Source organism: Lethenteron reissneri, chromosome 31 (assembly GCF_015708825.2).
Source record: "Lethenteron reissneri isolate LAM-NWPU_2019-01 chromosome 31, ASM1570882v1, whole genome shotgun sequence".
Classification (NCBI taxonomy): domain Eukaryota; kingdom Metazoa; phylum Chordata; class Hyperoartia; order Petromyzontiformes; family Petromyzontidae; genus Lethenteron; species Lethenteron reissneri.
In genome coordinates, this window is record NC_083809.1 from 667,879 (window position 1) to 680,111 (window position 12,233).

The 12,233-nt window shown below is 46.2% G+C and overlaps 2 protein-coding genes across 6 annotated transcripts in view; both read left to right on the forward strand.

Annotated features, from left to right (window-relative positions):
- LOC133349623 (mucin-2-like) overlaps positions 1-6,299 on the forward strand; it is a 38,081-nt gene extending 31,782 nt beyond the window's left edge. For all 5 annotated transcript variants that reach the window (XM_061563201.1, XM_061563202.1, XM_061563204.1 and 2 more), the window contains exon 21: positions 3,800-6,299. The gene's annotated coding sequence lies outside the window, so the exon portion shown is untranslated. The remainder of the gene's footprint in view (positions 1-3,799) is intronic.
- A 1,714-nt stretch (positions 6,300-8,013) lies between these two features.
- LOC133349624 (parathyroid hormone/parathyroid hormone-related peptide receptor-like) overlaps positions 8,014-12,233 on the forward strand; it is a 49,778-nt gene continuing 45,558 nt past the window's right edge. Inside the window, exons 1-2 of the mRNA XM_061563206.1 lie at positions 8,014-8,055; positions 8,202-8,266. Of these exons, the coding sequence (XP_061419190.1) occupies positions 8,228-8,266 (39 nt within the window). The 5' untranslated portion in view covers positions 8,014-8,055; positions 8,202-8,227. The remainder of the gene's footprint in view (positions 8,056-8,201; positions 8,267-12,233) is intronic.

Here is a 12,233-nt window from a genome sequence, read left to right on the forward strand (position 1 = left end):
TGCAGGGCTTCATCTTCTTGGTTCTTTCGGTAAAGTCACGTATAATTGAAATAATAAAATAATAAAAATAAAACATGATAAAATAAGTAAGTTTTTTGGGTGAATTGCCCCACCACTGCATGATTTGTGCAGGAGTTGGTGGTTCCCAACCACTTGGGAAACGTGAGCTGTGGATGGGGAATCGTGCTCTGGAATTCCTCCTCATGGATATTCGGCATCCAATTCCTCTATTTCCCGTGCATGTCTAGCTTTGGTGCCTAGCAATGGAAAGCACACTTCCAAATGCAAACCAGACTCTGTGGCTGAACCGTGCACCGCGGTGGACTGTTGATTAGCTGATATTGCAGCTGGGATGTGAGGTAGTGTGGAGTTTGCGGTTAGGTTGCCATTCATCTGCTACTGCTGAAAGAGCAGCGAGGTCTGCATACTTAATTTAGCCAAATGAGTCCTTGGGTCAGCCCTGCATGCCAATATTGGGCATTGCCAATAGACATAGAAGGAGCTGTCACTCATCTCATTAGGTGCATTGGCTATGCTGTGCCAGAGGAGTTGGCTCAGCTGGCAGGCGTGAAGTTCAGTTAATTCCTTGCAAGTATGAAGCTTTCAACTTGACAGCTCCTTGATTATCTCTTGGGTGTCTCGCTCTATATGTAGGCCAGTCGAGTGACAGGAGGTGTATACATTGGGCAAATCCAGACCCCTGTTAGCATGCTTTGAGATGGGACCTAACCATGCCCTTTGCAATATAATTCATGGCATTGTTTTTAAAAGGGGGGAAAAGGACCAGTGTTTTTTGTCCAAATCAAATATGTACTTTTACTGGATGAATCCAATGAGCTATAAAGCTTTTTCACAGATGTCCAGTAGGGGTGGGTTAGAATGTTACAACAACAAACGGTGCAAAGTATAAGAAAGGTAAGCAAGTCACAAATAAAACTTGAACTGTTTTACCAGGTAAAGCCCACCGCTATTAGCTTTTTCAGAAGCGACCTCGCCACAAATGATGGGTCAACGAAGTGGCTTGTGGAAATTAATAGCAGACAAATGAAAAAAATTTGAATGCATTTTTCTAAATGGTGGAGGGGAAAAACCGGAGGACGTGGAGGAAATAAATCCACGCGACCACGGGGAGAACACATGCCACTTCAAATACACAGGCGTCAGGGTCTGGATCAAACCCCCATCCTGCAAACCAGGTGAGGGAGAGAACATCATGCCACTGTGGTGCCCTTTAAATAAAAACAATTAAGTTTCTAGTTTATCATCACCAAGAGTGAAGGACTGCTGCTCCCAGAAATGTGTGCACCCAGCAGCCTTTGTAAAGGGACTGGATGGGAAGAAGCTCTTTCACAAAATTTCCAGATTATCCCTTTGCAAATTTACTTTTTGATGTACGTTTGAATGTCTTTTATGTAGCTGGTTGGATCTTTTCTCAGACAATGATCACGAGGCATTTCGGTGCTGCAAAATAGATTGTTTTCTCCAAAAAAGCCACTGTTGTAAGTTCAGGAAAGTCGTTGTAAATGTGATTTTGCTTTTAATGAATAGACTTGGTTAAGCTTTATTACAGTTGCCCCTTCTGCCAGCAGAGGGCGGCAGCTTTATTTTGACAAATTATGATTTAAGCCCGCTCAGTCTAAATTCAATTCGTTTTATTGAAGGTGAAGTTTTTGTCAATTTAACGAGTTAATTTGTCAGGAATGATGAGTTAAGTGGTGTATATATTTATTTGTATGGCTTTGGCCTCAAACGGTTGTTATGTTTGTGTGATCTTCAAATTTGTCACAACACTGGCAGCACAGTGTTATTTGCTTTTCTTGCAATTCAGTTTTATTTATAACGCATTTAAAATATCTCGACATTCAACCATAGAAGAACCTTGTGCAGTGATGGCAAGTCTTCGTCAATGTATTGGTCCAGGGACTCGGGCAATGTTGTAGCTAAGTGAACAGTTACCATTTTTATTGCAAGGCCCAGTCTTTCCATGTCTTGGTGGTCCCTGTCAGGTTACGATGTAACCCAAACAAACACATTATTCCGTGCTATGTCGGCACTGGTGCACAAGCGCACAACTGGACACATTCGTCACTAACGCCTCCCACAAAAGGATAAAATGTACAATAGCTGCCTTGGGCTATGGCCCACCTTCATAGCGGAGATAAAAAATATCCCCTGGTTGTAGATACCAAGGCTTTGTGTCCAAGGCTGTCCGATAAGTTTGGCGATTATACTAAGACTTTAAAGCATTTGTGGTAGAGCATGTGATAATGTAGTGACATCACTGTCGCGTTCAGTGCAATGTGTCAATGCGATGATGCCACGAGAGTGAATTTAAAGGTTTTTTAATTATTAACAATGCTTCCAACGCATGTCTGGATAGCGCAGAATACACAGCCGAGTTATGTATCTACTAGATTACAAGCCATTTCCTTTCAGTAAAATAGTGTTTTTTCTTCATGATGCCATAAATAATTGAAAATGTAAGGTTTTGGGTGGCTGGAATGACCTATTCCCTAATAGCCTGTTTTTTTAAACGAAATCATTCTTTGTAATGTAACTTTAATGTGCCTCGATTTCCTGTGCAAATCAGATCTTAACGGGAGGACCCCATGCAGCTTCACTCTATCAGATAGAGGTCCGAGCGCATGCAAAAATTATGCTACCGAAAGGAAAAACTGCCAACAAATATTGGGATCTCCACATGCAACCTTTTACTTATTTCACTTGTTTACATCTCCACGGCTACAATCCATCACTTTGTTCCAGAGAGTAACCATGACTCGCGAGGAAGAACATTCGATAACGGGGATGACTTGGTGGCTTGGAGGTCAAGCGCAGCCTGTCGGGGTTCCGTGCCCACACGCCAACGATCCTCGGGGTTGGGGCTGCCTCGGGTCACAATGAACGCTGCCCTCGGCGCCCGGCCCGTTCTCGCGGGCATCCACGTTCATTTTGTCATCCCCCCCCCCCCCCCCCCCCCGTCTTGGATGACGGAACGAAACATTGAGCCAAATATTTTGTGGTGGAAACTTAATTAGATTGCCTCTGCACTGCACTCGGAGAAGATGGCAGAAGCCACGGGGGGCATGGAGGTAATTGCGGGAGTCCGCACAGACGAACATAAGGTTTTGTGGGTTTGGGTTTCATCTCACAGCTGAGGGAAACCGTCTCTTTTGTAAAATTGTTGGGTAAAAAGTTGCCGTAAAAATGTACTGCTCCAATTCTTTTTTGTGTGCATTGCTAATTCGTCATTAATCTCATCTTATTGGATTGTGAGTAGCCAAAAATTACCCTCCTAAAGGACCACTCTAGAACTCCCTTGAGTGGAAGTCCCTTTGCCAGCATTGGTGTGAGCAAGCAATTTCTGGGTTGCACCTTTGACCTGTTAGTTTAGGCGTTTAACCAACTAGTTCTGGTCGCTTTAAATTGAGCATTTGATCATTTTTAAAAGTGGAAGACTTCCATCCGGCCTCCATGATGCTGCAAACCGGCCATGGTGTACACCCAACAGGACTGTGATTCCCAGTGGTGGTGATGTAATCTAACCCCTCCCACCTGGACCTTGAGTCCAGCCCTGTCCTTAATTATTCAAATTATTTGCTAATTGTTTGTCACTTTTTGATGCATTTGAGACAATTGATTTAATCAATTGTTGATGGGTGCAGCTCTGGAACTAGTTTTGGGGTTGCAGGAGGTGAAAAAAAGTGGTTTAGTCCATGTGGTGCATATGCCCAGCGTGCAAAAGAACAGTGAAGCTGTGTGTGGATGAACGTGTAATTGAGTGAATTCCGTTTTTCAGGTGGAGTCGACATGACCGAGGCCCTTGAGTCGGATGTCGCGCTCGGAAGACACTTCAGCACGACGGTGGAGCTTACTCAACAATATCGCGACGCCGATAAACGCAAGGGCGTTGTCATTTGCTGCTTTATACCCCCTCACGTAATATCATTTTACCACAATATTGAAAGTATGGCCATGGACGCTAATTTATTTACCTGTTAATGGTCTTCAAGGTGGGGTCACCTGGCTTTTACATCGTGCAGGTTCTGCCCGCTTTCCTCCTGCAAGGAGTTGGCGGCATCAATGCAGTTTCTAATTGTGTCAAACCTTTAATGTTATTAATCCTCGGTTAAGGCGGAGTAGATGTTAGATCTGAGTGAAATTTAATAATACCATTTTTAGTGTTTGGCTCCTTGATAAAAGATTGATTAGCTGGCTCTCGGGCCTATCCATTTATCTATTGAGTATTCCAAATGAATAAGCATGTTTTTTTGAAGGTTAATCGTTGTGGTGAAGATTTATGGGAAGGCCGATGGTTTATGGAAGGGATTGCCCATTTACTTTCACAGATGGAAGATGCCTCCCCTCGGCAATTGCGTTTAAGCTGCTTTTGGGTTTGGATGGCAATGAGCTGACGTGGGGCAGCTTTTTATTTGTAAAGGTTCCTTTTGAAGGGGGTGGATGTGGTGGCATTTGAGTGCGGTAGAAGTGGTTGGCGATACGCTTGCGAATGAGGCCCTTGGTGGTGGTATCCGGAATGTTGAAGTTGGTCTGTGGCAAGTCGTTTTGGAGATGGCTCTTCAGAAAGTTAACTTTGCTTGCTTTTATAATTATGTAAGGGCTCTAATAATTTGAATTATGACTATTTAACAATAAAAGCCTTCAAAACAACTAGCCTCTTAACAAAACAGGTATACACGTCCTATGCAATATGCTTGTCCTTCTAACAGTCTGCTTGTAACATTTTAATCTGAGCTTGTTTCTCTCTCATATAGTTTCCCCTTTTATGTCTCTACTGCCATACTAATGACCCTATGTAGATTATAACAAACATTTTAGTGTTCTTTCCTTGTGCAAAACTTGCTAAATTTGCCAAGCCATGAAATTGTTCCAATTGCTAAGCAACCGAGGTTGTGTTGCGTAAAATGTCCCTGCCAGAGTGCATTGCTACAATTTTACGTCACTTAGACCCTTACCAATACTTTTAAGTCCGAGTCTCAAACATTTAATAATACATCAGTATCTACCACGATGAACTTGAGGGTATTCCAAACCAGTGCAAACCTTTATCTTTATTACAATTCGGTACAAATATTCCAGGTGTCTGCGCAGGAGGTCTTCACGTTGGTTCTTGTAGGATGCCTTGCCTCCTGTCGACGACGAAGATGATGTTTACAAGTGTGGTAATTTCCTCCACTCGTTCTCGAGACCAGCGTGCTCTTTATGGATTTTTTTTGCTGACCGCGAGCACGTGCAGGAACCAGCTTTTGGGGGAGCCCTCGTTGAGCCCTTTAGTAAATGTGTGGAGGATCGGTGATTGTAAAGTGAGAGACGTGAAGGCCAACGCGCGTTGCTCCACTGCCCAAGCGAGGCTCTCGCCCAACAGGTGTGATGCGGTTTTGCTTTACGCAGGTAAATGATACACATTCTTTCTTTGTAGGGGTTTGTTTCTCTGCTTGTGAAGTTGTTTTCCAAAGTTTGGCAATTTCAGATTTTTTTACATTGAATTCTGGCTTTCAGTTAATTTTGAGCATGCAGGATGTTTTTAATCTGAGGTAGATGCCTCTGACGTGAATTGAGACCTTTGTGTGAAACTTTTCAATAAAAAATTATTAAACTGAGCAAATGTTGACATAAGGTGGATAAGACTTTTTTTTACTGATTGTGTGGGAATCCAAGAAAGATGAAAAAATAGTTTTGGAGCAGCTGCAGTTTGACTTGTAATGGAACCTTCTGAACGGATATAAATCCTATTTGAATAAAGCTGAATACACAGGATTGACTGTTCAGTACTCCATATCATTCTGCGTTAAAGTGCTAAGATGTACAATTGCTGCCTTTCAAAATAACATTGGAACGCATTCCGAAACTTCACTTCTGCGCTGAAACACTTAAGAGTTAACGCATTGTGGACTGCATTCGACCAGGCCAGAATATATTAAGTATCTTAAAAAATCGACTCGTGGAAAATATGCAAATCACAGCTTGATTGTTGCTCTAAAACTGGCATTACAAAAAGCGTATTCTAGTGGCAAAATAATTTTTGGTCGAGAGATTCTAAAATATCGGTGGTTCCCACCGGCTCAAGGAAACCGAGTATTCCACGGACTTGATGTTAAGGCCGAATGCATGGTTGTTGAACAGAAACCATCTGCTTTTGTGGCGAACACTGGAGAGAGCAGATTGATTTTAAAACAGTTGCCAAAGTTTAAGAATACCCTTTTTTAAACCATTAACTTAATCCAATTTGCACTTGTATTTTGTAAAGTTATAGTTTGCAATAAAGTTCACTAATACGACGCACTTTGCTCTCCTGGTTTTGTTTAGCCTTCGTTTTAAATGTGAAGTTTTGTCTTTCCTGCAGTTACATATGGAATGCTTAATACCCTCTAAATATGCTTCAGGCTTTTATATTCGCACATTTGGTGTTTCACAAGTCCTGTCCCATGCAGCCCCTGATGCGAAATGTGTTACTCTGTTCATGCTGCGGTGACTTGGCAAGTACATGTTAAGTCCTTTACTCCTTAACGTTGGTTGTGATCAGTCTTAGCAGGGTTTCATGAAAGTCTTTGTAGCACCCACCACCTTGCTCATTTCGAGTTTCCTATGCTGTCAACGGAAATCCGGCCAAGTAGCCTACTCCAGAAGCTATGCAGGTCCTCTCTTCCCATAACCAGGTTTTACAATTGCTGTGCGTGAACCAAGAATTGGTGCCTTTGCCAGAGGTAAAATTGTGATTGAACTTGGTGGTGTCGGTGAAAATTTGAACCTAATCTGCGTTCCGGCAAAATAATCTGGGACGCGTAGCAGCAGCTGCAGCAGCAGGTGATGTGGGCCACGTGACATAGCTGACTGCACGGCGCGGTGACATCGCGTGCAGAACCCGCCCGGGGACGTTTGCCACCCATGGCTACAAAAGCCCCCGTCAGAACCCAGGGTTGAAGAGCACGCAATCCACCACGTGGTGTGGCCTCGGCTACGTTTTTAAAGTCTATGTATGGTAACCTAAATATTACATTTTACATGTTCCTGCAATTTGTAATATACATAGGTAGTGTGCAAGTCCGAGAAATTGTGCGTTGCCAAAAGTAATCTTTAATAGGTTAATTTGGTGCGCAAAGTAATATAAACAAAACTGTGGGTTAAATAACGAGGTTGGTGTAGAACGCGGTATCGTTAAGAGGTGTAAAAGATGGACAAACTGCTCGTACAATTTAAAGAAGTTGTGCAGTAATGTTTCTAAGAATTGAGACCAACGCAGGGAGTTCCTGTCAACGGGTACGCAATTATGAATTGGAGCATAGATTGGAAAAAATGCAATTAGCATGAGGTTTTAAGTGGAGAGAAGTGTAGCCAGAAAGTCGTGAAACTTTAAGAAGCTTTGAGAAGACTGACTTGACAATTTAAGTAGAACTGGAAGCTCGAGGATGATGGCTCCAGAATTTCAACATGAGCAAGGCCAGTAAGTCGACAGCACAGATGGCTCGAGGGAGTTCCAAATTGGAGGTAGGCGAGTCGAAAATGACCTCCCACCGAAGGAAGAGCCCTTGGTTTCGAAAAAGGGACTGCTTCGAGGGGAGTAGTGCGATGAGATGGGAGTAGCCGGAGAGGTGGGGGTGGGGGGGCAAGCCCGTGGAAGATGTTGGATTGGGAGCCAGTGGGGGGGTCGGGGTGACGTGGTCTCGGTTATGATTGCTGGTTCGCTGCGGCTGATGCAGTAGACCTCTTGGACTGGAATCTACTGAATGGGGCAGGTCTGGATCGGGACTGGATGGTGAATGGGGCAGGTCTCTATGGATCGGGACTGGATGGTGAATGGGGCTGACCTCTTGAATGGGTGGCTGGCTTGCTCCGCGTGGTGCTGCATGAATGAGCGAGCGAGCGAGGGGGTCGCCTCTCCTCCATAAAAGCCGCGGCGGCAAATCCGCGCGCTCACTCCGAGGGACGCGCCACGCGAGATCAGGCGCCGTGCACACGGGGACACGGGGACAGACCGTGAGACGAGGGGACAGACGGTGAGACGCGGGGACACGGACAGACTCCGATACACAGACGGTGAGATACACGCGGGGACAGACGCAGTGAGACAGCCTGAGAGTACAGGGACAGCCAGAGGTGACATGGGTACTGCTGTCAATAACAGGGAACGGACTTTGTGACACAGACACTGATCTAACGGCGATGGTAATGATCATTCATAGGCAGACGGGGAGACACGCGGGCTGACATGAATGCAACTGAAGTAGGAGCAGCAGCAAGCCTGCAGGTGCGTTATACACACAGTGCTCGGTTCTATGCGCATAGCCTTCATGTTCACCATACTATAAAGATATATCGACTGTTGGGGCAAGTGCTGCTAGCAAGTAGCGCCTATAAAGGCCGGCACGGCACACGAGGGGGTGGGTGACCAGCACCACTCCCAACCGCCTTTTGTCTCCCGAGTGGTGATATGTACACATCGCACCAGGTACTCATTTGAGGCGGAGTCAACCTAGAGGATGCCCAGGATGGGATCGGATAATCGTCACCGGTGTTGGCCGTGAACGGGAATGAAACTCGGGTCGCCGAGTTCGTAGCGCAGCGTAGCTCTCACTGCTACACGACCGCTCCCCATAGCACTCTATACACACACACCACCCGTACGAATGCACATCGCACGCATGTCTCTATACACTGCGCACACACACTAATCTACACAAACTACACACTGGATTTGTGCTCCACCCTAGCAATGTACAAAGTGCACGATGCAGGAGTGTTTTAGCATAGTAGACTGCTAAGTGTGCACACATGGTAACGAGTTGGAGAGAAGCCCTCTCTGTCATATGCGAAGGGCCATTGCCCAAAACGTCGCCTATTTTGTGTCATCTTAAGTCGGTGCGTGGATAACGAATGTGCCGAGTTTTGTTGCTGTTGTTGGTGCTTGTAAGTCGCTGGTAATCCACGATCTGTACGCGCCAGGCTGGTGTGTGTGTGTCAATATACACGTGGACGGTATGCGACGCATGGTGCCGTGTGCACAACGTGATTAGCTGCCGGTAACCATCAACATTACCACGCTTCCTGCAAGCGGTGTCGGGCTTTGCCGTCTTGCTCTTTAGCGGCTTTAGCGTCACCCACAGGAGGATGATTGCGACTTGACTCACTGATCCTGGGGGGGATCGTTTGTGTTTCGTGTTTTTGAGTGATAGTTGGAGCTACACAGTTGAGCCATAGGCTGGCCCTGTCTCGAGGTGAAACCAATCAACTTCAGCGTCGTGTTTTTTAAACTTAGTTTTCAGATTTTTTTTTCAACTATAAACTTGGCATAGACTATGCCAAATGTCGTCGTTCTCGTCCTTCCAGAACAACATTCGACTTGACGAGGGCTCAATGTATCACTGTGTGTGGCCAGGAGCATTGGAAGTCTGGCGGCAGTGGGGGTGACTATCTGGAGCAGCCGCACCCGTAGCGAGAGGTCTATGGATGTGATGTGCCCGACTCAAACAGACCCGGACTCAATTAAGCCGCGATGCATTTTCCACCGGTCACGCCCCGTGACCAAAGAACGCTCAACCAGCGTGATCATTCAGTTGAATCTGCGCGGTGTGGGCTATTTTGCTTTACGTGAAGGCGCAGCCCTGGCAATGTCTCGCCCACGCCACTGCTGGCGGAAGGGTCCGCCCCGGAGGGAGCTCGAGAGCCCTCGTCAATGGCATTCATCCTCTTCTACGCTGGCCCAAGTGAGAGGTCGGAGTACGCACATTGTACCCCACCACACGCTGCCTGGCGGTAATATAGATTTGAATTACCCATTTATATGTCGGGGTGGAACATCAGCGGGAAGGGTAGATGGGTAGGTGGGTTGATGGGTTGATGGGTAGGTGGGGATTAAAGAAACCTGCAAACTGTTTCAACTGCCTCCGGGAGATCGAACCGACGATCCCTGGATCGCAAGTATCGTGTGCTGAGCGTGACACACGTGCAACAGCAGCAACAGCAACAACAGCAGCCCTTGGGCACCGTGAGGAATGTTGCATTGGCGCAACGGCCGAGGTTCGGGCCCTGGGGGGTTGTAGCGAGATGAATGGCGGCACGAGACGGCTGAGCCGTGGCCTCACGTCCGTCGCGGGTCGCCGCTCGGGGTTATTGAACGGCGAGGCGGTGGGACTCCCAATGTCACTCAGTCGTCTCGCACACTTTGCGGTTTCGTTTCTCGTTACCTTGCCGTGCCTACGAGTTTCGCGTCGAGCCGTGACCCGTGTCTTAAGGATAAGGGCCCCTAAGCCGATGTCATCTGGCATCTTGGCTGTCCACCGCCACTGGTTGGTTGCCGCTGATGAGACGCTGCGTGTCCGGGCCGGTCCAGAGTTTTACTTTTGTTGAATCAATGTTGCTGAGATGATGCACTCACAGGGGACATCAAGTTCATGGCTTGTGTAAAAAAAATGTTTAGTTGTATACGTTGGTTATGTGGAGAGACGTGTGTATGAAGGCGACATTGTCTTATTTTGTGTGCTGTGCCTCCACAAAGGTGAGTAATGCAGACGCGTCGTCAATAATGTAAAAACTTCAATGTTCTTAATTGGCCATCGTTCACACCGTCAACAGGAATAATTTATAAAAGCTAATGCGTAACATTTATAATTCGGCATCATCGCCAATGCATCATGACCGTTATCATCCATAACCATCACGATTATTAAGCATTTTTAATTAATGTCGTCATCGTTGTCGTTCTTGCCAGCGCTTAAATTCCCGAAGGGGGTTCTCGGAGTTGATTTGGGACCCGGCCACTTCCCTCTCGCTGTGTTTATTCTCGTTTCACTGAATCGATCTTTTTCATAAATATCTATGCGAGTTGTATTGTAGGAATGTCGGATATTATCACCTTATACTCTCGTGGTAGTGCCTTACACCTGTAATCCTTACTCCAAGCCAGCCTCGGCAGTGATCTGGAAAATATCGAGTGAAGAATTAAGGCCTAAATAACACCAATAATTATTTATAATCAATATCACGGTTAATCATTAATCAGCATCAACATTTTTGCATCAACAATTGTCATCGTACATTCATTATCAACATGCATCACCACCACAATCGTCATTTTCAGTTTCTACTGCGTAAGAAGGCTCATTATTATTTTGAGTTGTGCAATGAAAGGATGCGTTTGTAGCTAGGGTGGTTTGTAAAGAGTCGATATCTTATTTAACCGTTTGGGGAAATTATTAACTTTCTTTATCTCTGCGACGTTTCTATGCGACAGGTGCATACATTCATTTAACATAGTTACGTGCTATTACATCTCTTATTGACTGCTGTGGCCGTGTCTCAAATGGCTCTCACCTAAGCAAATGAACGGAATATCATCCCATCTTCCACGCGCGGCTCCAGCTCAACGCGATCGGACCGCGCGCAAAGTCAGAAAAGAGGCCATTCTATCACCGGATACACATCGCGACCCATTGGTAATACCCTCCCTCTCATCACATCTCTGGATTACCGTGCACGGCACAGCTGTTGCACGTAGGCTCATGTGGGGATACGTGGTGTGCAGTCGAGGGGCAATGCAGCAAAATCGATTGCTGTGCTGTCCTCTGCTCCACCGGCTATGCTCACCGCCTCCATCACCCCGCAGCTTGGTAACATTTGGTCAAATTCTATTCAAGCGTCTGATGGCACGATGTGTTCGGGAGCTAAATGCCAATGTCGAGGTCTGATGGCTACGACCAAAGGGGCTGCAGGAGAGAGAGAGAGCTCGTGACGTTTGACAGGTTTCTGTGGTTTACTGTGCTCCGCAGTTTGTGTTGCATGGCCACACTCGTCCTCGTGGCTTGTCTTTAATTTCCCATTTTATGGAGAAATGCGCAGTGGCCTGTTGATGTTCTGATGCTGTTGATGCTTTACACCGGTGCCTTCGAGAAGGGATGCCCAAACCAGGAGGAGGTGCGGGTGATTGTTTCTCGACCGAGAGAGTGTTACTCTTTGGTTCTTTCGGTAAAGTCACGTAGGTAGAAATAAAATAAAATAGCGTTTCGATCGCAACACAAGCAATCTTCATCAGGTGGAAGGGAGTGTTCATTACTCCGGGCGTCTGCCTCGTTCCACTCCGTTCGCCAGCAACGTTCTTAGCGGCTCAGGGTGAGATTCTAGGATGGTGACAGCGCGATCCTCGAAGGGGAATCGAGACTTGAGTCGACGGGTGATGCGGCCAAAGGCTTTGGACGTACGGCAATACAAGCTGAGATTGT